Genomic DNA, 25,342 nt, shown 5'->3' on the forward strand with positions numbered 1-25,342 from the left:
TAAATCTTCACTATAAAAATATAACCAAAACAAGAAGAAAAACACAAAATCAAATATGGAATCCTCATTGATTAATTAATAATTGTAACATGAATATTATATATTGTACATTGTAGGAGATGATCGTGATTCAATTGGTTAAAAATACTCACCGTGCACTCGATTTTTAAATTCAATTTCCTCCTTGTATCCTTTCATGCACCCAAACTCCCGCTTTCAACTTTCTCTTTCAATTGGTTAAGAATATTCACTTTGTACTCGACTTTCGGATGTGATTTCCTCAAATTGTTTGTATCATTCCTCCACCTTGAGCTTCCGCATTCAAGTTTCTCCTTTAGTTGGTTAAGAATATTTTTATTTTTTTAAAGGGAGACAACTGGTGGCAAGCCACGGTTATCCACCTATTCCGGGGCTGGGAAGACTCACTCACAAAGGCCACAAGTCTGGCTTTTACACCAGCAACGAGTTTCAAACCCGAAACCTTCAATTTTTAGTTTGGTTAAGAATATTTTAGTTGCATCCAAATTTTGAGTTCATTTCTCCGTTCACATACTATTTATTTCCCTTCTACATCTGAATTCTCGAGTTCAATTTTCAACTCTAACACTTGTATCAACAAATAATATTTGTATGGTCTTTTCAAAAAGAGATATTATTGTAGAATTTTTCAGGTCGAGGGCCGAGAGCCCACTCCAACAACATCGATACTGTTCCCACATAACCACCTGCACAATCCTCAGGTGTGGGGTTTTATAACAAAAGGTCTCGATGTTAGTTAGAGTGGGGTAATTCTATACAAATGGGTTCTCTTCTTCCCTGCTGGCCGATGTGGGACAATTGGAGGTTCCAACACTCCCCCGCGTGTGAGACTCCATTTATGGGTCACACGTGAAATTCCACACATCAGCAACCACTTGGAGCTATGTCGGGACTCATCCAATCGCACAGGGTCATTGGGGATCCACCCAAACACGTGGTATCTTTGGCCTACGTGGACAATTATGCAGGACCAATGAGGACCCACCCAATCACGTGGTAGTACGGGACCGCCCCCTGACTCTGATACCATGTTGAATTTTTTATATGAGTTAATGGGTATACATTGGATGGGTATAGAAAATGGGTCTCAGTCTCTGAAACAGTTAAATAAACAAAACAAGGAAGCAAATTGAAACCCACTGCCTTTTTTTCCACTGTGAATCCTTCTTCTTCCCCCTTTTCCCTCCTGTGCTTTTGCCTCCCTCTCTCTCCTCCTCTACTTCTCTATCTCTTCACTCCCAAGGCTTCTCACTCCTCCACGGCTCGGCTCTGCTCTGCTGCTCCTCCTCTCTGACATCTCAATCCGTAAGTCTCAAATCCAATCTCTATCTCTAAGTTTTGCATCACATAGAACCCTAGAAACTCAAAAATTGCATCGTTTTCGATTCGTTTTGATTCAGTTTCTTCTTCCCGACGAAAAACTCAGGAGTCTGCTTAAGATTGGGATTTCCATTCTACTTGACGAGTTTTACCGTCGAAAATTCTCTGTATTTTTGGCGCCTATTGATCTGATTTACCGCTAATTATACATGGAAATTTTGATTTGGTGTTGATTAATAAGATTAGTACGATTTTGTGTTCTTCTTCTTCAGAGTGTGTTTGTAGCTGATGCTTGATCTGATTTGGTGTTGATTAATAAATCAAAACCCCACGCTATACTTCGGAGCGTACTGAAGCTAAATGAAATTAAATTAGGAGGTTTTTCGGATTTCTGGGTTTTTTTCACTAAGAATTTCAATTGGGCATGGTGAGTAAGGAGGATGCCTCCGCTACTTCACGGCCACCGGCCCAGCTTTCGAGCTCTCGGAAGATGTTCTGGCGCTCAGCGTCGTGGTCTGCTTCACGGACCAACCCTGAGACTGAGGAAAGAGACATAGCAGATCCAAATGTCATTGTAGGAAACAGTGTCCAAAACCATCGTAGGTTTCCTGTACCTTTAACCCCTCGGTCCCAGCAGAATAGCAAGGCTAAGTCTGGTTTGCCCCCCTTGCAATTGCCCATTGCTCGGCGTAGCTTAGATGAGTGGCCCAAGGCGGGTTCAGACGACATTGGTGAGTGGCCACAACCTCCTACCCCGAGTGGCAGAAGTGGTGGGGAGAGGTTGAAGCTTGATTTGTCAACGATTCAGCGAAACCCGGAAAAGAATTGTGGGCTTGTGAGGAGGGATAAGATTGCTTTCTTTGATAAAGAGTGTTCCAAAGTGGCTGAACACATTTATGTTGGCGGAGATGCTGTTGCAAGGGACAGGGACATACTTAAGCAGAATGGGATCACACATGTTCTGAATTGTGTGGGTTTTGTTTGTCCCGAGTATTTCAAGGCGGATTTTGTGTATAGAACTCTATGGTTGCAAGATAGTCCGACTGAAGATATTACAAGTATTCTATATGATGTTTTTGATTACTTTGAAGATGTGAGGGAACAAGGTGGAAGAGTTTTGGTTCATTGTTGTCAAGGTGTGTCTCGGTCCACATCATTGGTGATTGCGTATCTTATGTGGAGGGAAGGACAGAGTTTTGATGATGCATTTCAATATGTGAAGGCAGCAAGAGGTATTGCTGATCCAAATATGGGTTTTGCTTGTCAGTTATTGCAGTGCCAAAAGAGGGTACATGCTTTCCCTCTTAGCCCGAGTTCATTATTGCGGGTGTACAGAATTGCCCCCCATTCACCATATGATCCCTTGCATCTTGTTCCAAAAATGTTGAATGATCCTTCGCCATCTGCCCTGGATTCTAGAGGTGCATTTATTGTTCATATACCTTCTGCCATATATGTTTGGATTGGTAAGAATTGTGAGGCCATCATGGAAAAGGATGCAAGAGGGGCAGTTTGTCAGATCGTTCGGTATGAGAGAGTGCAAGGTCCAATAACAATAATCAAGGAAGGGGAAGAACCAGCTTATTTTTGGGATGCTTTTTCAAACATTTTACCTTTGATGGATAGGTCTGGCAATGAAGGGGAGGCTGGGGAGTCAATAGTTAAGATTCGCCCGGGTGAAAGGAAATCAGACATATATAATATTGATTTTGAAATTTTCCAGAAAGCTATTAGTGGTGGTATTGTACCTCCATTTGCATCCTCAGAGAACGAACACGAAACCCATCTTCCTGCTAGAGAGAGCAGCTGGAGTGCCCTCAGGCGTAAGTTTGCCTCTGGCAATATGAAGGACTTTGTGTCAGCACCCAGGATATCCCTCTCCAGGGTCTATTCAGATTCTATGATGTTAGTTCATTCAGCTAACAATTCATCATCACCTTTATCAGCGTCCTCTTCGTCTTCAGCATCCTCTTCTTCTTCACCTCCATATCTTTCACCAGATTCCATCTCTTCTGAATCAAGCACTAATTCAAAGTACTTTTCAGAATCCTCTACGGATTCACCATTTGCAGCTTCATGCTCTCTTCCAGTATTTTCAACATCGTCAGATGATTCTGACATTTCTCTCCTCTCAGCTAAATCATCAGATCAGCCCATGTCTAACACTCTAGAAAATGTTGTTTCCAGTTGTAGTTCACAGCCCTATTCTAGATCAACCTCATTACCATCTAAAAAAATTTCTTCGTCGCTTGCAGAGCGCAGAGGTAGTTTGTCTCTTAAATTACCTGTAATGAGTGATGAGATGAGGCTGATGAGTACGACATCAAAATTTCTTCCCAGTAAAGAAGATGGTGTTAGGATAAATGACAGTACTTGTTCTGTAGGCCATGTAGATAATATTGACAATGCTGTAGAGTTGAAGGATGATGTTCAAAATGAAGGGGGAGATTCAACACATCAATGCAACAAATCACCACATTGGGGTGATAGTATTGGCTTATGCCAGATGGAGGCTTCTTTTATTAAACATTCCACTGAGGCTTGGAAACCTTTGGGTGAAGGTACAAAATTCTCTGCCTCAAAGGAGATTGTGGAAAGTTGTCCAGCACAATGCAATTTTATGCAACCTTTTGTGTGCCACTGGCCCAGTTTAGAGAAGATAACAGCATTTGGTGTGAGAGAATTAGATTCTAAAGCTGCTTACACTATTTTCTCACCAAACACAGGCTTTGGAAAAAGTGAAGACAGGGTTTTGTACCTCTGGGTGGGGAAATTTTTCGACAATGATAAGTTTTCCATTCAATTAGATAGTGGCAGAGAGAGAACTGATGTAGAAAAGACTGACTGGGATCAAGTTGGTTTTCATGTTCTTATCCAAATGGGTCTGCCAAAGGATACAATCATTAAGGTATGCAATATTTACCTCTACTTTTATGTGATTTCATCTATTTTTTGGTGCTTTTGTCTTTAGGATTAATGTGGCTTCTTGTAAATTTGGTATATTTGCTATTGCCATCTACTGTATGTATCCTAGCTATTTTGGGTCTCAGTCGCTCTCACTTTTGATTAGTGGGTTACATGACAGCTGTTAGGTTTTTCCTTCTCTTCTAAATCTGATTTTTCGGCATGGTTCAGTTGCAGTTTCTTACATATTGCGTTAGGTCATCTCTTTTTAGGTTTAAGTTAAGATCCTTTCTCTGCTGCAATCTGATTTTCAAACATGGTTTCATTCTTTCCCTTTTATGCTTTAACATAATTTACGCTCAACCAAAAGATCTATGGTGCTCTTATTGTCTCTGACTTTCTTTTGATTATTAGCCTGATGTCATTAGTTCATTACTCAGCAGTGACTAATTATGTTTCTTCGATAATCCGTTCATTTTTGGCTCATTTGGGGTCTAATGTATTTATTCGATTTGCTTGTGTTCATTCATTCAAAGTATTATTTTCTGTTGGATTAAAGCCTGTGAATGCATGCACTTGTGAATTGTTGTGAAAACTATGGTGTTTCTAACTGTGAACACTGATTGCTGTATGAACAGATTGTTAAAGAAAATGAAGAACCAGTGGAGTTTCTTGAATTATTGAGCCGGTTGTAGTGCCAGTGCAATTAAGGAGAGAATCTTTATAGTCCTCTTGCCCAAATCAATTTTCTGTTTCTCCAGCTGACTTAATTTGCAGTCCAACATTTTCCAGGCATCAGTATAACACCGGCGGCTAAAACATTAAGGTAATGAAGTAGTTGGTTACCATTATTCTCCTTCATATCTAAGACATGCTAGTCAACTATTTTTCCAGTACCGCAATTGGGATAGTTGCTTCGTCTAGAAGGCCTTGTGTGGCATGTCACTAGTGAACCAACCATCTTAGTATGACTGTTTTGCTGCACTAAATACAAGGTTTTACTAAACGGCCCATGCACGCACCCTTTGCCCACTTCACTTGATTTTATTCCAGCTGCAGTAGTTGTCCCTCGAAGAGTCTAGTAATGCCCATTTCTTGAAAAATCTCCCACGGGGAGTGAACTTTGATTGGATGCTAGCTTCTGCTACTGCTAGATCAAAACGGAAACAAAACTAAAGGAAGATTTTGCATGTTTGGCGTAAACAAAACTAATAGAAGAAAAAGTTGATAACCAACGGAGAAATCCAAACATATGAAAAAGGCTCCATTTCAAAGTAGTTTGTGATATTTTCTTGATGTCATATTCCGTCGATCCAAGTGAAGGTGAAGTTTTTATAATATAAGAGTTGTGTGTAGCTGGGTCCATAGGAATTCCAGATAAGGACCGTTGATTGTTGTTTTCGTTTACAAGTGCTTACCTTTCTGGTTTCTTTTTGTAATTCCGAATACTGACATGGATCGCTGTGTGCAGGACGCCACTCTCTCTACACTCTTAACTGCCTTGTTGCTAATCTCAACTGGTAACTCGTAATCAGATTTTTCTTGTATATTCACTAATACAAGGATCAAATCCTGAATGCCTTCAACGGCAAACTAGCAATTTAGATTAAACGTTCCATTCGACATGCTCTCTCTCTCTCTCTCTCTCTCTCTCTCTCTCTCTCTCCAAAGAAAGAAATGGTTGTAAGTTGTAACCATTTGATTCTGCTGCATTATATAATTTTTCCTGAATAAAAGATAGAGCCACCTTAACTACTTGAACTCGTCATTCCTCGAACCAAATAGAGGTTCTGTGTTGCTAGACCTCACCTTCTAAAGCAGCTTAAGGACGCATACAAACACCTTTGTTATAAGGGAGACCATGCCGAAGCCTGGGATGTTTGTTGCCCGAGCTGACTCCTTTCGATTTTTACCAACGGCAATCCGAAGTCCGAGGAACCTGAGACGGAATTTCTCCAGGCCATTGAGTGAAACTATATCCTACAATACGACATAATAATAATGTCTTAACACAATGGCTATTTTAAAGTGCAAATAACAGCTCGTATAAATTTAATATTGAAAACATACTAGCTTTAGCAACAAATTTAAACGACCGAAACCGTCAAACAATTAATATTTTTACTACTCAATAAATAAATTTGATCAAAGAAAGGGTAACTGTCTACATAATCTTCTAACTCAAATATTGGAAACATTAATGCTAGTTTGTAATATATAACATTTCACCCAAAAAAAGATTATGAATGTTATATAGTTCTCTCTTTTCTCTCTCTCTATAATAACAATAATTATCATTTTTTTTTAATAAACGATATTATCTACATCAAAAGGAAGGAGGTGGGCTTAACCTCACAATATGCTAGCAATAATATGATGTACAATAACTATCATTCTGTACACAATATATAATCCACATCGTAATACAAGCAAGGGCCGACCCATGACTGGTGCGACCAAAGAGGGCCCAGAAAAATAAAGGGCCTCTTTTATATATCCAAAGCCCATTAAGTCAATATTAAGTTCTTTTTTCTTGTCTTATGACCAAGAATTTTTAGTTCATAGTCTTGTATGTTCGAATGAAGGGAGTCCACATCCCTTTTAAGCTATTTAGCCGTTTGCTTGGTTCTTTATTGATTTTAATGATAACATACCCATTAAACTAACCAGAACCAGATGCAAATGAGACTAGGAAAACAGGTGAATATGACTTGAATACATACTGGAAAATGCATTATGTAATAGATCTACAAATGTAAATACAAACACAAGGAAGTCGGGCAAGATTTCACCTTGTCTGTCAAGGTTGAACTTCTTGCAGCCACTTCTCTTTGAGTTTACAAAGGTTTGTATGCTGGAAAGGGATGGATGGTAAACAGGTTTACACAAGGAATCAATATTACGCCACTGAGGGACATATTAGAGCTTTTAACTAGAGAAATATAGGTTTTCTAAGGAGATCTAAACAAGAGATAGCTTGTTGCTAAAAAATATGAGATATGGGCTGATTATAGCTTTTGGATGCAAATCTGGCTTGAGAGTAGAGTTTGTATATTTGTTTGTTTGATTGGTTGAGTGCCCTTGTCTCTGGGGCCTCTTCCTCCTTTTATAGACCAATTAGCCCGACTGCTGTGACCTTACTCTTGCCCGAAAGCATTTGGAGGGTAGTGACTCATCATCTTTTTACTTGTATTGCCAATAAAAAGTGTTTTTTAGCTGATTGTGAGTTAGTTTTCATCACTTAGCATTTAAATCATAGACACATGGTCTATGCATTAATGGGGAGGAGCCAATTTATCTCTGGGCTTGGTGCTGGGCTTCGAGCAAGTCTTCTTTTAATTGGCATCTCTGGACTTCTTCACACTTGCGGCCCAATGTTCAAATATTAAACCAAGCAAAATGTGTTTGATACCATGTTTCCTGGCCTTCAACATTAAGCTTCTGAAGAATTTGAATTTATGTTCCATACCAAATCTGGCTTGCAACCTGCTTTCACTTGATGAAAAGCAGCTGCATCCTGGAGAAAACAAGTCTTTGCTGCTCCAGCCATATCTGGCTTTTGCCGGTCATCAAAACGGTGTCTTGCCATTGCTGAGCAACAAGTATTCAAAAACAGACTTTGAATCCGATTATTCCCTTCCAAAAAAAAAAAAAAAAACATGCAATATGCATGTATGTCAATATGAAGAAGATTACATTTGTTGAGAAGGTTGTAAATGTATGCCCAGACTGTAATGGTGTCATGAACAATAGGATGTATCATGTCAAATTAACATAACAGCAGCAACCATTAGTATTGGAGGAGTGTATGTATTTAAGCATCCATTATACTCCATCACCGATGATCTACAGATCCGACCCCTAACCCATAACTTCCTTGTCAGCTTAAGTAGTTGCTGTTATTACTTATGCAGATGATTGGACATGGTACGTCCTGTCGTCCATGGGATCGTTGCAGTCTCGGCATGCATTTCCAACCTTCCAACCAATGTATTTTTTTTTTCAATATTGTCATACATGCATGTTGTATATGTAGAGTGGTTTTCTTTTCAATGGAATAATCTGATTCGAAGTCAGTTTCCGAATATCGTTTCTCAGCAACGACAAAGCACGGTTTTAAGGATCGACATAAATCGAATGTGGCTGGAGCAGCACATACTTGTTTACTTCTGGTCATTAAGCGAATAAAGGTCGCAAGACAGATTTTGTATGGAGCCCACATCTAGATTCTGGAGATGCCCAATGTGTAAGGCCAGGAATCCAAACATGGTATCAAACCATATTTTTTCAGCTTCTGCAAAGATCATCTTGTTAGCATTTTTGTCAACGAATAGTTTGATGTTGCACCTAAAAGGGTAAGCTTTGAGTCGAATACAGCTGATGCTTGCTCCACAACTTAGGGCTGAAAAATTATGAATACAAAATTGAAACATAAACATGAAGGAAGCACAAAGATTGGGCTATTGCATAATGAATATAAACATGAACACAGAGAAATCAAGCTGTTGCATTGTAATTTTGTTTCTACAAGTAGTAGTGGAGAACAAGACAAAATTCCGCAAAAGCATACATAAAATACAAACTTAAACGCAAAAGTTACATCATTGTATTTTCTTGAGATTTTGATTGATAAAAAGAGTTCTATTAATAGATTATTAAGTATAGATTATAATTTTTTTTACTTTTTAATTTCTTTGTAGTTATGCACATTCTGCGTGTGCTCCATCTAGTGCAATATTACTAAGGGAGTCATAACGAAACACTCCTGGTACTGTTCATTTTTAACGTTAAGAACATTTTTACTCTAAAAAGTCACTCATGATACTATTCACTTACAACACCTTTTTGTCATTTTGGTAAAACTCAAAGTTTTCAAACACTTTTCATTAGTTTTCCTTATTACTAAATCATACGATGAAACACAAGTATATTATTAGAAGTTGCTTATGAGCTCTTATTACAAAAATTATGTGGAATAATTGGGAATTCTTAGCATTATCTCGTCTATGTTGCAGTCAATATATTTGAAGTTTAGTTTTGGTGAGATATATCTTCTCATTAAACCTTGGTGAACCCTAGGATACTTTGCTGGAGCTAAAAACCAAATCATAATCTAACAATATCGAAGTTGTGTTTGTAGTCTTTCCTCGTTTCTTATTTTCGTTAGGGATGAGTTTATGATGACTATTTTGGAGTGTGAATAACAAGCTCCCTTAATTTATCATCGAAGAGACACAGCATTTGACCAACGAAAGGGTAACTGTCTAGATATTCTTGTAACTCAAAGGTTGGACACATTAATGCTACTGTAGGAGTTGGAATTGCTCAAGCATCCTTAATCCTTAATGAAGCAAAGCTTAGTTCTCTCTTGTCCTCGCTTGTTTTTGAAAGAGGTCATGGCGTCCTCAACACCCTTCTTAAGGGTTCTAAAGTGTATGTGTGTTTGTCACAAGATCCCGTCATTGCATTAAACCCAAAGGAACTCGAAGTTAAGAGAGCTTGGCTTCCCTAATGATTTTGTGTTTGGAGTGTCTACTGCAGCAGCACAGATAGAAGGATCAGCAAAATCAGCAGGAAAAGGACCGGGTGTTTGGGACACGTTTGTTAACAATTCCATGTAAACCTTCTCCTAGCACATGCTACTGTCTCTAGACTCTACAGAAACAAGTACCAGAAAACACAAGGTGGACAAATTGTAGTATGCTTGTAGGACAATACGTCGAGCCCTTTTCAGACTCAGCAGAAGACAAAGCTGCATCAAAGAGAATTTTGGACTTTGAACGTGGATTGTATGGAGCCATTAGTATATGGTACATGGAGTCGTTTACAAAATTAAAAAAAAAAAAAAAATAGCTTTCCAGTTGCTTCTTTTTGAACTTCACACATCTATCATAGAACGGGGAGGTGAACAAGCAAAAGCCTAGATGCTTTTGTTGAGAGTATCAAGTCCACGTCGGGGAGAGGAGGGACCTTGCATATGCTTATAAGTAGTTGGGCTACTCTCTATATTGCAATTAGTTTTACGATTGAATCTCAACTTTCTAGTGTGATTTTGATTATGAACGTCAAGCTTTGAAAACAAATAGTTCTATAATTAATTTGGTAACCCTCTGCCTTCTTGTCCATAATCGAGGTCCTTCAGTTCTGAATCTTCTGATAAAATCAAATGAGTCATTTATTAATTAACACTCCGCCATCGTAACCGTTTCGTTCTGAAAAAGCCGTGCTCGCATGAGCTTGAAGTTGAAATGGTTTAATTCCAAAGCCTATAAATTGATAGGTCTGTCTAAGGCTTAGAAATTATATCGCATGCCCTTATATATCCTCCTCTACCGTCCTTATATTGTATCAATGGCAACCACCAATACCACCAGTGTGAGTTTGAAGCTTTTGATCGATACGAAGGGTCACAAGGTTCTGTTTGCTGAAGCGATAAAGGAAGTTGTAGATTTTCTTTTCACTTTCTTGACTTTTCTCGTTGCCACTGTCATTATGCTCCTCTCGAAGAATGACATAGTTGGTTGCTTAGGCCAACTTTGTGAGAGTGTTGAAAACCTTAGTGATGCATACTTGCAACCCAATTTTGACAAAGACGCCCTTCTCAAACCCAATGGCACAGTTGCTGGTGCTAATATCTTTCATTTACTGACCAGCAGCAATGACTGTAATCCAAAACAGTTGTACATTTGTACCGGTTTCAATCGCTGTATTTGTGATGTGTCTGGAACAACATGTCCACAGTGCCCACATGGTGGTTCTGGTAATTATAGAGCCATTTCCACCCCCGTTACTTATGTTGACCCGCAAGCACGTACTAGTACCAACGCAGCAACAACGTTGTCCGTTGAGGGAGGGTATGTGAAGGGTGTTGGTACACATATGATCATGGACAATTTAGAGGTGAATCGCATGTCTACTATTTCTAGTATTACTGTGCTTAAGATGTTCAATATTAAGGAAGTCGGTGTTCCTGAAGAGAAGATGGTTAATCTTGGCATGGTGGAGGTCTGAATTCCTATATATTTCTTTTGGAAAATGCAAGAGAGATCATGTTTTTAGACCATATTTGTTGACTACATGATATAACGGTTGATGGTTGGATTTATTTTTTAAATTTGAAAAAGAAAGTCAACATCAACCGTCATATGATGTGTTATACAAAATCAAATTCAACTGGCTAGTGTCTTTAGCATCACTCATTTCTTTCTCTTCACTTTTTCTTTAGTTTTTTTTTCCCTATCAACTACTTTTCTTTAGTCATGTCTTATTTTATTCTTTCGTAAATGATTATACTCGGCTCTACTATATGCTGTCTTTTTTGTTGTATTTTTAGGGATTGAAGCTCTTGAAGGCGTCATTGGAGTCCAACACTGTTATCTTATCACCAATGTGTTTCTTGGTAAAAAGAAGACATAAATATTTGAGATTGTTGTTGCTATAGAAAATTAGCAACGGTGTTTTTGTGAGGTTTCTTTACTTTGATTTAAATACCTTAAATAAAATGAGTGTCCTTAATTGGACTAGTTAAGCTAGAAGAGTGGGTTTACATTTAAGGTTGCACATGATTCTCCAACATATTACTGACCTAAATTTTTTGTATAGTAAGAAAATTTTACGTAAATGTTTTGAATAATTTAGAGCAACTTCAATCCCTAACAATTGTTTTAGTTAATCAGGTTACTTAAGTGTTTGGCACATTGAAAGCTTAACCATTATTGAACTTCGATCTAACAACCATGTCTTCAGGTTCTAGAACCTAGAGGTCGGTCGTGATCGCTCGAACACAAAAGTCAGCCACGCGTTTGACACCACTATCACATCTATCTTACTCGCCGACTGAGCTCGGTTGCGAATTGGCACATCCGCATTCACTAGAAATGATGTAGCTAGCTCATAAATACTCGGCCTTTAGGGTCAACAATAAATATATTAGTAGAACAATCAGTTTTTATTTGACTATGTGTATTAGTTTGATGAAACTCAACCACTGTGTATCAGTGATATATTGATAAATTGGTGGATTCAAAATTTTTTTTTTTTAGTATATTTGAATTGGGTAAATATTCTGGTTGGTTTTGGTATTATCCATACGGATCCCATTTTTTCGGTGTTCTTCATCAGATGTTTTGATTTTATGAAGTAAATGTCGGGTTACTAAAGCAAAAAGTTTTGGTGAGTAATTGGTCGATCGTTTCGGTTTTTATAGTAGAAAATGATAGACCTAAATGGGGACTATGTAGCTAGCAACACCAAATCATAATAGCAATCTTCTGACGATGCCAAATATTGTTTTTGGACTAGTAGCTTTGGAGGTTGACATACTGTATCAGTGAGTGGAGGAAGATGTTACTAGTTGCCAAAACTATACCTTGTTGGAGAGGTTGACACAGGTCCTCTATGCATACTTCTTTTTGTGATAGCTATCAGATGATAATTAATTGGAGTTAATTACAAGTTATCATGTCTGTTTTGGGAATAAGATCATATGTTAATTGTAAATGGGGACTTGCAGTGAGTGCTCAGATCGAGACGCATGCCAGCTAAAACCAACGCATGACCCTAATGAAACAGTGTTGTTAATTTCCCAAACCCTACTTAATCGTAAATTACCCGTCTGTTCCGGTTCCCTTTATGTTTTTACATAATTTCCAAACGTTTACAATTCTCCTCTTCTTAATATATATACCTTGTTAGAGTCTGCTTGCCCTCCTCACTGCATGTGTGAAAATGGCTAACTCCGAGTCAACTGTTAGTTTGAAACTCCTAGTTGATTCAAAGCGTCACAAAGTTTTGTTTGCCGAAGCAGGCAAAGACTTTGTGGATTTTCTTTTCACTCTTCTATCGTTGCCTGTAGGGACTGTGATTAGGCTCCTCGCCAAGCATGGCATGGTTGGTAGCTTAGGGAAACTCTACGAGAGTGTTGAGACTCTGAGTGACACATACATGCAACCCAACCTTGACAAGGACACTCTGCTGAAACCCAAGCCAGCGATTGGAGGTACCGATGTCCTTCACTTATTGGCCGGCGATGAAGCAACTAGAAAGGTCTACATGTGTCGCAACTACCACCGCTATGTAGCTGATGATTCTCGAGCCATTTGTCCCTCGTGCAACTCCGCTATGTCAACAGAAGTGCCTCATGTAGCACCGCAGGTTGCTTCTGGAAGTTCCTCCGGCGAGGGTGGTGGTTATGTGAAAGGTCTTGTCACATACATGATAATGGATAACTTGGAAGTGAAGCCCATGTCTACCATTTCAGGCATTACAGTGCTGAACAAGTTCAATGTTAAGGACGTTGGGGCCCTTGAAGAGAAGGTGGTTCATCTTGGCATGCAAGAGGTTTGACACTTTCAACAAAATTTTCTATCAACTTTGTGATGTCAATTTATCAAATAATAAATCTGGATATTTTTAGTATGCCAATAAAAAATGATCAATGTTGTGTTTCTTTTTGTAGGGTATAAGTCTGCTGAAGGCATCTCTCCAGTCAAACTATGTTCTCACCAGTGTTTTTCTGGGTAAGAAAGTGGCGTGAAAATTTGGCTTTTCACCTGAAGTGGGAACTGAAGATTGCTTTTGAAGTTGGTTTTGAGTTGATTTGTTTTCCTGCATTGTTACTTTGAATCTAGTTGATGTAATTGCACTCATGGATTAATTTGGATTTCATCAACGATCTTTTTGGACTTTATCACTACTGGTTTTTTGCATCTTTGTTAATTAAGTTGGAATCTTCTAACTTAAATTGGGAAGTCAAATATAAACAAGAAATCGGTTGTAAAAGCCCTAATCAACAACAAAACCAACAAAGAATTTGTTTCACCTTTTTTTTTTTTAGTACAACGATATATTTTACATTAACGAGATGAAAAGTTCGGCTAAGTCTTACAATGGGCAATCTAATTTGATATCGAATTTGTTTCAATTTTGAAATCAAAGAATGAAATATGTTAATTTGACTAGATAAACTAAATTTCGAGTTTTGTAATCATGCCTTTTATACAAATTAACCCTAGCTAGTTTTAGTTTTTACGTCTCTTAGTCATTGTTCTTGTGGAAAATGGATTCTCTCCGGATCCATTCCTCCTAATGCACCAAATTAGAAGATTAGTGTCATTAAAATTTGATCCAATGGTTGAAGTTATTTTAACTTTTAAAGTAGGTCTCTGTTTGTAACCGTTTGATCAAATTTCAATGACATATATTCGTTAATTTGGTGGATTAGGAGGAAGGGATCCAGAGAGGATCCCTTTCCGTTCTTGTGCAACAAACAAGTAAACTGCATTCTTTTGTTCCCTTGATCACTCATTGCACATGCAAGGGTTTTATTTTATTTTTTATTCTATAAACAAATGTTACATATCACATTTTGTAGACAATATTTTTACCTCTTTTCTGATAAAAGGCTAGTGATTAATTGGTACAAAAGTAGAGAATGGAAAGGGATTCTCTTCGGATCCCTTTCTCTCAATCCACCAAATTAGGAAATTCGTATATTAGAAAATGGATTCAACGGTTGAAGTTATTATAACTTTTAATGTAGGCCCCTATTTGTAGCCATTAGATCAAATTTCAATGACACGGATTCCCTAATTTGGTAAATTAGGAGAAAGAGATCTGGAGATGATCCCTTTCCTTTTAGAATTACACTGTCTATCATGCCCAACAAATAAAGAATTTGGATTTCATTGGGATCCAAATTGTGGGATCTTAGGAATTTTCGCATCTTAACCATTTATCGTGCATTGTATGATCATAAATTATTTAATTTTTTATTTAAAATTAAACACAAATAGCACCTGATAAAAATTGACTGCATGATGTACGATGAACGATTAGGATGTGGGGATCTCTAAGATCCCCACAACGTGGATCTAGAGATGATCATCTTCCACAAATAAATGGCAAATCCTATCAAAAAAGGAAAAAAAAAAAAAAAGGAACTTTAACGAAAAGCTCCTGATACTGTTCACTTTAACAAAAAATCACATTTTTACACTAAAAAGTCAATCCTGGTACTATTCACTTTACCCTTTATTTTGTCCTTATCATTAAAACTCAAAGTTTTCAAGCCATTTTCATTAGTTTTCCTAAAAAAAACAGGGAAGAGGATCCTCTTCAAATCCACTTTGTGGGATCTCTAACCGTTCATCGTACATAGTAAGATCAGTTTTTGTCAGATACTATTTGTGTTTAATTTTAAGTAAAAAATCAAATAATTTCTTATTATACGATATACCATGATGACTAAAATGTGAAGATATTTAGAATCCTCATAATTTGAATCAAGAAGGAATCCAAATCCAAAAATAAGGGCATGGGAAATTATTTATCGTTAATTCATTTTTGACTGAACGTGTCCTAAGAAAATACTAAATGTCTACAGGATAGGTGTACTTTGTACCATCCGGCATTCGGTGCGTATAGGCACATTTTTTATTAATTTATTAAATCTGATAAATAAAAATAAGAGGAACGTGAGAGGATAGAAGTATTAAATCAGCTGTAATGATTTAATTGAACTAAAAAAAAAATTATATGCATTCGAAAAGGAGTTTGATTATATAGTTCCTGTTCCCGTATTATTCATTTTCATTTTGTCTTTAATTTAGGTTCTTTATTCAATCTTTCACCAAATTTATATGCGTGAAAATGCTAGTATTTTTTCACTTGAATCTTCTCGATTTCTTTTTTTATATTCTACGATATTATTTTATGATCAAAACTATCTTTTTTTTTATATCATGCTTTGAATTCACGTTCATAAAAAATAACCAAATTAGAATTATTAGATTAACATTGTCAAGATTAATTGAGTTTTCTATTTATTGAAAATCGCTATATGACTAAATAATTTTGGATACACTTTTTTTTTTTATAATAATCTTTAATAAGTGATCTAAAAAGTAGACCATTTTGTTAAAAAAGAAAAAAAGACCATTTTAATTGTTTTTATTTTACTTTTTTTTTTAGTTCAAGTACAATATTTATTGAATGAGAGAAAATAGGGACAAGAAAAGATAATAGAATGCTAACAGCGGATCTCAATAAAAAATTTATCAAAAATTTTAGTCTTGCATGAAATTTGAACGCAAACAAAGGAAAAAAAGATTATTCCGCATCAAATTGTTAAATGAAAAAGAGAACTAGAAATGTATAGGGTTGGTTCCTGGTAGCATTTATCAATGATCGTTTTCGTGTCCAATGAGTAAACATATAGGCAACAAAAACATCATTTCGCTGAAAATTGAGAAGATCTTCCATCAGTCATCAAGGGCCGTGATCTACGAGTAGGTCTGTGTTCTCAGATCATAGACTTTTGACTTAATTGGCCTTAACAGCAGGTAAGGCTACCGCATTTTATGTGATTATCTCCTTCAGATTTCTTCACAAGAAATCAACCGGCAAGGGAAGAGAGGAGGAGGAGGAGGGGGGGTGTGGTTTATGGAAATCTCCCGTCCTTCAAAATTTTAGCAAATATTTGACCCTCTCGCTACACTTAGACATGTGTAAATTTAAAATCTTAACTGATTATCTATGAATTTAAATGTATTTCTTTTTAAAAAAATTAATTTTAATTTTGATTATATGCGATTTCAAAATTTTCTAAAATTATATTAAAAAATGATAATTGATTACACCTTAATTTTAAAGTTCACTAAAATTCTATCAAATTCTAGAGGTTGTTTTATTGGCATCTTATATTTTGTTGATTACATCCCACGTACTAAAAACACCTTACATCTACTTTTTAAATTACAAAATATCTTAATATATCGCACATTCTTTCCTAAGCTACCCTCACACCCTAAACTCCTTACATACACCCCACATCAAACCCGCGTATTGTCTTCACAAACTTGTTTCCTCCAGTTTTCTTTTCAATTTTCATATTAGTAACATATTTAATTCTTCAATCTTTCTTTTAGTCGAAATGAGTTTTCATTAAAGTAAAGACAAATGGACATAAGTCTCACCCAAACTGACTCGAGGGCAAAATGGTTTAATTCTTGTAGTTGAATGTATATAATATTAAAGTGGTGGAGTTTCACATTGAGTTTTCAAACTTTTGCGAAAAATCTGTTCATTCTTTTTTGGAAAAATAGTCATATTGCTTATGTGAGAGCGTAGAAGTAAATTATAAGCATTACTCTAAAAAGAACTTGAGGTGTATTTAAAATCTTCTTTTTAATTTTTAGAATATTTTAGAGCTTAAATAGTCATTTTATGAGCAATTTAATATTAAATTATTATGTGAAATGTAGTAAACAAAATATGAGGGGTTAATAAAAAATCCAATTCTAATCGCACTACAAATTCTCTTCCAATTGAATATCAATACAACACTGCATCATTACAGTACAGTGATCGGTACCCACAAAGGGTTATTACTTTTTCATTTTTCTCCGTGATATTTTCTATCAATCACATCCCACCTTGGGCACAATAAAATAAGAAAACTTCAGCAAAGCGAGGGTAATCAATCGTCATCACACAACCCCTCGTCAATGGCAACTTCCAATTTCAGTGTGAGCATCCAGCTTTTCATCGACACAAACCGTAAGAAAGTTTTGTTCGCAGAAGCCGGCAAAGACTTTGTCGACCTTCTATTCGGCCTCCTCTCTCTGAGCGATGGCGACGTCATTAAGTTGCTGTCCGGGCACGGCATGGTTCGATGTCTAGATAAAATTTACGGCAGCCTCGAAAACTTGAGTCCGAAATACACTCTCCCTAATCTCGACAAGAATATCTTGCTACTGCACCCTTGTGTGGAGGAAGGGTATGTGAGGGACTTCACATACATGGTCATGGATGATCTGGAAGTAAAGCCTTTGTCTACAGTTTCCATCCTCGACGTGCTTAACAAGTCCGATGTAAAGGATGTTGGTAAGCTTGATGTGGTGGTGGTTCATCTTGGCTGGCAAGAGGTCTGGATTTATAATTAGGGTTTCCTCATCTTCTCCTTTTATGTTTCTCTTAACTTTATGAATTATTTGATAATTAATGTCTTTGTTTTTGTGAATTAGGGTTTGGAATTGCTGAGAGGGTCGTTGTTATCGAACTCAAATCTCACTGGTTTGTTCCTTGGTGAAGAGGTTTGACAGTTTAACTAGTTTTCGAAGCGTCAATCTGAGAATCTGAGACTTATGTGAATGTGATGTTTGTTTTTTGTATTGGTGGCATCATGTTTTCCTTTCCATATGTGGTTGGATTTGCAGGTCCTACCGACTCTCCACCTTGTCAAATTAATGGGTAATGATGTATTAAGTAATTTGAGTTTCAGACTTCTTTTTTTTTGTCTGCGAAAAGTTTGAGATCTTTATTAGTTGCTTTTTTTACTTTCGAACTATGTAAAAAAAATTCTGAGATTAAGGTCTTGTAAAAGATTTGTTGAGCCTGTAAAAGATTTCAATGGGTGTTCTTATTACGCTCTTCCTTTCTAACTTTTTAGGAATAAGTGCAAAGGCCAATGCTATTTACTTTTTAGACAGCACTGGTTGACAATATGATTAGTAATTTTTAGGGACTAGCCTATAATACTTACAAATATGTAGTATAATTGTTTTTTAAAGGAGAGTTTTAAATAAACACATTTGGTACTGTCTATATTTAACAAAAAGTTACATTTTAATTTTTTTCTCGTACTATTCATTACATTTTTATTTGTAATTTTTTCACTAAAATTAAATTTTTTCTGAACTTTTCTTTAGTTTTTCTTTTTTTCAATCATAATAGTTCTTGGATGTCAATACAGTATATTTGACTGTCAAATGGTGATTGTTCTAAGTGCATGGAAATGTTGTGGTCAAATCTCATTGAATAAATGATATTATTGCAGAAGGGTGACGTTTGGTTATAAAATAAAGGGGTGTGCTATCTACACATTCCAAATTACTTGTCACACTACTCTTGTTAATTTTTGTCTGTTGATTTTCTTTAATTCATTCGATCCGACGATCGAAAATTAAAAAGATGTGTGAGAAGTAAAATGGGATGTTTGGATATCATCCCCCAAAATCAATTGAATATATGGACTCAACTACTTACAACAACAGATTCTTTTTTCTATGTAAGACTTTATACTCTTAACATAATCTCACTTATGACGAAATTTTAATCCTAATATATGCACGTGTGGCATTCACAAACTGAACAAGCAACTCTTATACTATAAAATAAGTTAAGGATATGCCATAAAAATCAATAAAGTATTTCAACTATTTATAAACATATACAAAGTTTGTTTTTATCTAATGTGGATTCATATTTTCAACATATCTTTTCATGTGTGATAAATACTTTAATCTAACAACAGACAAGAAAAAATTAATGGTGTGTAACATGTGGTTGTTAGACTTCATACTCTCAATATGTTCCATTACGTATGTCAAATACTCAGGCACTCCAATAGCTTAACATCTTTGGGAAGTATGGTGATCACTGTGACCAGTGTATATGTGACACACACTTCTTTTAACTTTTCACATTCTTAGTCATTTTTGTTCATGAATTTTTTTTCAATTTATTCAATTTGGTGTTTAAGAATTAAGATATTTGATAAATAAAAAATTGTGTGAATATAACCACCCATTCACATATTCTTGTTAACGAAAACGACGAACACCTTGTTCTCCACTTTCGAAATGTAGCCGGAAGCCACGACAGAGCAAGGTAGAGGGTAGAGTAGGATCGTTGAGTGAAGGCTGGACTTTAGAGAGAGAGAGAGATAAGGGTCAATGAGAGAGTGGGTGACTGAGTGCGTGACTGTTGTTGAGCAAGAATGAGGATCCTCTCGAGATCCCTCTTTGTGAAGATTCCGATCATTCTCAAATTATATCTGTTCATTGTAAATCGTGTGGTCAGAAATTATTTTAAATAATTTTATTTAAAATTAAATATAATTAGTATCTGACGAAATTAATCTCACGATATACAATAGACGAATATGATTTGAAGATCTTCGAAATCCTCGTAAAGAGAATCCGGAGTGAATGCTCATTCGTTGAGGAGGAACCCTAGAGAGGGACGTTACTGCTCCGTAGCAGTAAAGAATAACGGTAGTTTTAAAAGTGGGCCTAGAGTTGAGCCCGCTTAAGTTTCATTTTTGGTGAAAGAGTCCATTGAAGCAAAAGGGTAGTTACAAATACAGAGAGAACCGACTTGCAGAGCAATTATATTTTCATCAACTTCTTCTCCACTCCAAAAAAAAAACTCTACACCCCCCTTACTCTGCTGCAAGCTTCCCTTCCTCTCTTGGTAAAACTCTATCTCTCTCTCTCTCTGTGCGAAGTTTTAGTTTAATTCTTCATGCTTTTTTATTCAAAAAAAGAAGAAGGAAATATTGACGAAGCTAGTTTCCCGAACTAAAAAATTGATCTGCATTATTTATCATATCATTAGGCTGCTTAGTTCAGAAAAAAAAGGTCACTGATTTCTTCAAACAAATAAGAATATATATATACAGATTGCTTAAGGGAAGGGATCCCCATTTTTTGAAAAAAATGGGAATTAGGTGTGGGGCCCACTCCACATCGAATTTCAACGATCCGAACCGTCTATTGTGTTAGTCTCGATTCATAGATCATCCTTGCAAAATATTAGCTAAATCGGAATTGTTTAAGACATCTAATTGGGTTCAAGGAAATGAACGAATACTTTGTTATATAAGAAAAAATGAAATTTGATCTTGATAATTAAATAGGCAAACGGTTTCGGATTGAATTAAATTTTTGCAAGGATGATCTATGAATCGAGACTAACAAAATAGACGGTTCGGATCGTTGAAATTCGATGTGGAGTGGGCCCCACATCTAATCCCCATTTTTTTCAAAAAATGGGGATCCCTTCCCTTAAGCAATCTGTATATATATATATATGTGGGTATTTGATCACTCATATATTTCATGCATTTATACCATCCATTTCTAAAGTCTTTGTGATGTTTTTGTGTTAAAATTGTAGCATTTTATCTTACCTTGTGTTAATGTGCAGTTAATTTTGTTTTAGGATCAAAGAAATAAAAAAAAGAAAACAAAAGAAATAAAATAAGCAAAGGGGAGTGCAGCACTGGCAGGAAGAAAAAGAAAAGAAAAAATATATATATAAGAAGATGGAAGTGGAACAAAAAGCAGGAGAGGGAGCGAAGAAAAATAGAAGAATAAGAGGGAGTGGAAGGCAGAAAGCAGAGAGCACAGCAGAAAAGAAAAGGAAAAGAATAAGAAATGGGGGACACGGACAGAAGATGACAGAGAGGAGAGAGGAGCACGGAAGAAAAAGAATGAACTGAATGATAAGAGAGACAGGGGGGTGTCAGGAGAGAACCGACTAAGAAGGAAATATAAGAGGAAGAGAGACTGACGCGACAAGGGAGACGACGCAGAGAAGAGGAAGCAGGAAGAGACTGCAGCAGGCAGAGGAAAAGAAGTCAGGAGCAAACCAAAAACGGGTGTTTCCTTCTTGTTATTTTTTTATGGATAATTTCTTATGTATGAACATAATTATGTGTAACTAATTTTATTATGCTAGAGTGAGGTCATGAGCCGCAACATGAATACGTAGATTTATTTTCAATTGCTTCAGTATTGTTACATGCTTGCTTTGATATTTTCAATCACCGAATTAAACTATCTATGTACCTTGATGCTTGATCACCATTAGGATGTTTAGAAAAGTTATCGGATGCAATTTTGAACGAATGTCACGTTAAAATTGGTTGTGTTTCTTGTGATTGAGGATTGTATTCTCCTAAGGTAAATATCATGCTCTTAGGGATTATATGGTTTAACAAAAGAATTTTCACCAAGATTAATGAATCACTCATGTTTATATTTAATCCAAATGTCATGGATAAGTTGCATGTAGTGGTATGCGTTTTAGCTTGAATGTTACAAGTAAAACATACACAAGGAAAATCCAACCTTCAAAGCATGTGTGTTTTCAATTATTTAAGCAATTGGAATAGCTACGTAGGAGTGTTGTTGGTAAAGGTTGAACTCTAGCATATTGTCAATCTATTTTTCTTAAATCATTTATTTTATCTTGAATTTCCTTATTTACTTGTCTTGTTTAAAGTTGAATCATTATTCTTATAAATCAATTCCCATTTTAAATATTTGTTTAAGTCACATCTAATAATATTTAGTTTCGTCAAATTAGTGTAATTCTTAGAGTTAAATAAGTTAAATACACAAAAACTCGTAAATTGTTTATATCAGTCCCTGAGGAGATCGACCTTGCTTGAGCCATTCTATACTACAAACACTTGTTCTCTTGCAAGAATTTTCTATGGTTTAACCCTTTGTTTTACAAGTGGTAAAAACGCTATCAGTATTCTCTGAAATTAGTTGTTTTTTGTTGGGTTTAAGATGCATGCAATGTATAATATAAAGTGCGACCTCAAGCCAACAAGGCTTCTCGTTTTGTAAGGGTCGGGGAAAGTCTATCGTACGCGGCCTTACCTTTCTTTGCAAAGTGGCTGTTTTTACGACTCGAACTCGGAGTCTTTTTTGTCACAAAGGAGCAACCTTTTCGGTTCCTCCAAGAGTTGAGCCCCTTTAGGTTTGTATAATCTGTACCAGCAAAAAAAAAATTAAAAGAATTACATTGTATTTCGGTTAATCTCTCATAAGTAAGAGTGTATGACTAAATGTGCTTCCTTTACCATTGGATTGTAGCAATAGCTCGGTTTATTTATGAATTTAAATATTTAGTTTATGCCTACAGGTCTTAATATTCTGAAATTCGATTTTAACTGCATCAATGGCAACCACCACTGTGAGCTTGAAGCTCTTGATTGATACAAAGGGCCACAGAGTTCTGTTTGCCGAAGCCGGCAAGGACTTTGTGGATTTCCTTTTCACCCTTCTGTCTCTGCCGGTTGGAACTGTCATTAGGCTCCTCTCTAAGGACAACATGGTTGGTAGCTTAGGCCGACTTTACGACAGTGTCGAAAATCTAAATGACACATACATGCTGCCCAATCTCAACAAGGACACTCTGCTGAAACCCACGTCCCCCATTGGCTGCGCTAATGTCCCACATTTGCTGACAAGTGATAGATCAACGGTAAAAAAGGTGTACATGTGTGGGAGCTACCACCGGTACGTGGCTGATGACCCTAGGGCCGTTTGTCCACAGTGCAGATCTGCTATATCTACCGAGGTGCCTTATGTTGCTGCTCCGGCTACCGCTAAAGGATCCTCTGGTGGCGGAGCAGGTTTTGTGAAAGATGTTGTGACATACATGATTATGGATAATTTGGAAGTGAAGCCGATGTCCACCATATCATGTATTGCTTTGCTCAACAAGTTCAACGTTAAGGAGGTTGGTGCCCTTGAAGAGAAGGTTGTTCATATGGGCATGGATGAGGTGTGAAATCCTAAATTTCTCTGCCATTTTTTAATGTGATTTTTCTACGCATCTTGAATTCAACATTTTAGCGTATTATTTCTGTTTTCATTGCCTTTCGTATTGAATGCATTGACATAAGCAGTCTGATTTTGTTCTTGAAAGACAGAGAAAACGGAATTTGTATCTCATATGATTGGTTTTAATGTTGTTTTATTGGAAAAGTTTGATGAAACTATGCCTTTCCAAACATACGTATTAATAGAAAACGCTACTTTTCATCTTTTAATCAATTAGTTTCTAAATCATTTCCACCTACGTTGAGAGAACTGCTTTACATTCCTGTTTCGATCTTTTAGCCTTTTCGTTTCTTTGCTTTTATGATTTGAATTGGGAGGCATGTCATAAGGTTAATGGATGTCTTGATCTCAATCAAGTAATGCACCTTCTACTCTACACACCTGATCAACAACGATAACCATCATACGTTTTTCTGTAGGCGTGTAATCTAGCTAATGTGCGCAGTTCTTGTGTTTTGTTCATCGAAAGTAGTGTTCTTTTCGCAAAATGATCATTTTCTTTTGAATAATTCTCAGGGGCTGAAACTGCTGAAGGCATCATTGGAATCAAACAATGTTCTCTCCAATGTCTTCCTTTGTGAGAAAGAGGAGTAAACACGTCAACTTTGCGCGTGGTCCAGAGCGTATATGGCGTTTTGGAGCTTAAACGAAGTAGTAGTGACGAAATATCTAGCTAAACCCTTTATATAATCAGTTGTAGATCGACTTAATCAACGTTACCGTGCTTCTTTTCACGGGGCGTTTTCTGTTAAGGTGGATAACCTTAGTTTGGCTAAAACCGCATTAGAAATTGCTGAAGTTGGGTGGCTATAACTCTCCACTATTGCATATCTAGACAGGTTCTTTGACTGATTTGGTACGCCTTTTCTTCTGTTGGATGAATCGTTTCTTCTTGTTTGTTACCTTCATACAAATATGCTGAAACTTAGAAACGTGCTAACTTCCAAATTTTGTTCGAGTTAGAAGATAGAACGTGAATTAATTAAGGGTTAAGTTCCTTTGTAGCTACTTCATGTTCTACCTTTGACTCGAACAAAATTTAGAGTTGGCATCCATTCTTCATTCAACATACGAAATGATCCTAGACGCCCAACGATGCTCTGTTATCGATTGAATTCTTCACAAAGAAGTTTCTTGTAAAATAATATGTTTCTATTCTCAAAGCTACTTGATATTTGTTATACATAATATGAGATAATATTAAACTTATTACCCTTGAGAGCAAGGGTGGATGTATATTGGGACCAAAGCGGTCTCAAGACCACTCAGAAATCAGGCATGTGAAGGTCATTTGGAGGTTCTTTGAAAGTTTGGTGTGGGTCCCATTTGTGCCACTTGGTGCTTAATGTAATGTCCATTTCTATCTAAGAAACTTGGACTTCTAACATTCAGACCTCAAAGTTTGAATCTTAAATCCGTCACTGTCTCAGAATATGAACAAATCTCATATTAGATCCTTAACCATTGCTGTTGTGTATCGCTGTGGTTAAGTTCGTATACAAACTGTCAAAACATTCGCCTCTTACATGTCAGAAACTTAGAGAAGCCAAGTAAGATCAATGACGTCGTTAGTTTTGACAAAATGTATTGACAGATTTGACGATGAAGAGAAAATACGCAAAAGATTGATCAAAAGGGAAAAGTGGATTATTAAT

At 36.5% G+C, this 25,342-nt stretch overlaps 5 protein-coding genes across 8 annotated transcripts; all 5 read left to right on the forward strand.

Moving 5' to 3' along the window:
• The first annotated feature begins 1,106 nt into the window (after window positions 1–1,106).
• Window positions 1,107–5,888, forward strand: LOC103434585 (protein-tyrosine-phosphatase MKP1-like). 3 transcript variants are annotated; one of them, XM_008372953.4, is made up of 4 exons: window positions 1,107–1,344; window positions 1,632–4,267; window positions 4,902–5,089; window positions 5,735–5,888. In XM_008372953.4, exons 2-3 carry the CDS (start codon window positions 1,784–1,786, stop codon window positions 4,956–4,958), a joined length of 2,541 nt encoding a protein of 846 aa, XP_008371175.1. In that variant the 5' UTR covers window positions 1,107–1,344; window positions 1,632–1,783; the 3' UTR covers window positions 4,959–5,089; window positions 5,735–5,888. The 3 variants fall into 3 exon arrangements, with proteins under 3 accessions (XP_008371175.1, XP_017188528.1, XP_008371168.1); XM_017333039.3 differs by having other exon boundaries at window positions 1,108–1,344; window positions 1,440–4,267; XM_008372946.4 differs by having other exon boundaries at window positions 1,139–4,267.
• Window positions 5,889–10,614: 4,726 nt separating this feature from the next.
• LOC103435937 (uncharacterized) lies at window positions 10,615–11,274 on the forward strand. Its single transcript, XM_008374373.1, has one exon. It carries the CDS (start codon window positions 10,615–10,617, stop codon window positions 11,272–11,274), a length of 660 nt encoding a protein of 219 aa, XP_008372595.1.
• A 1,716-nt stretch (window positions 11,275–12,990) lies between these two features.
• On the forward strand, window positions 12,991–13,798 carry LOC139197800 (uncharacterized). Its single transcript, XM_070825772.1, has 2 exons — window positions 12,991–13,602; window positions 13,721–13,798. The coding sequence occupies exons 1-2, from the start codon at window positions 12,991–12,993 to the stop codon at window positions 13,796–13,798; spliced, it is 690 nt and encodes a 229-aa protein (XP_070681873.1).
• Window positions 13,799–17,692: 3,894 nt separating this feature from the next.
• On the forward strand, window positions 17,693–18,645 carry LOC103435956 (uncharacterized). Its single transcript, XM_008374388.4, has 2 exons — window positions 17,693–18,188; window positions 18,288–18,645. The coding sequence occupies exons 1-2, from the start codon at window positions 17,769–17,771 to the stop codon at window positions 18,360–18,362; spliced, it is 495 nt and encodes a 164-aa protein (XP_008372610.3). The 5' UTR covers window positions 17,693–17,768; the 3' UTR covers window positions 18,363–18,645.
• A 2,806-nt stretch (window positions 18,646–21,451) lies between these two features.
• Window positions 21,452–24,539, forward strand: LOC103434602 (uncharacterized). 2 transcript variants are annotated; one of them, XM_008372962.4, is made up of 3 exons: window positions 21,452–21,706; window positions 22,984–23,628; window positions 24,204–24,539. In XM_008372962.4, exons 2-3 carry the CDS (start codon window positions 23,020–23,022, stop codon window positions 24,279–24,281), a joined length of 687 nt encoding a protein of 228 aa, XP_008371184.3. In that variant the 5' UTR covers window positions 21,452–21,706; window positions 22,984–23,019; the 3' UTR covers window positions 24,282–24,539. The 2 variants fall into 2 exon arrangements, with proteins under 2 accessions (XP_008371184.3, XP_070681365.1); XM_070825264.1 differs by having other exon boundaries at window positions 21,551–21,684.
• Window positions 24,540–25,342: the final 803 nt, after the last annotated feature.

Source organism: Malus domestica, chromosome 07 (assembly GCF_042453785.1).
Source record: "Malus domestica chromosome 07, GDT2T_hap1".
Lineage (NCBI taxonomy): Eukaryota > Viridiplantae > Streptophyta > Magnoliopsida > Rosales > Rosaceae > Malus > Malus domestica.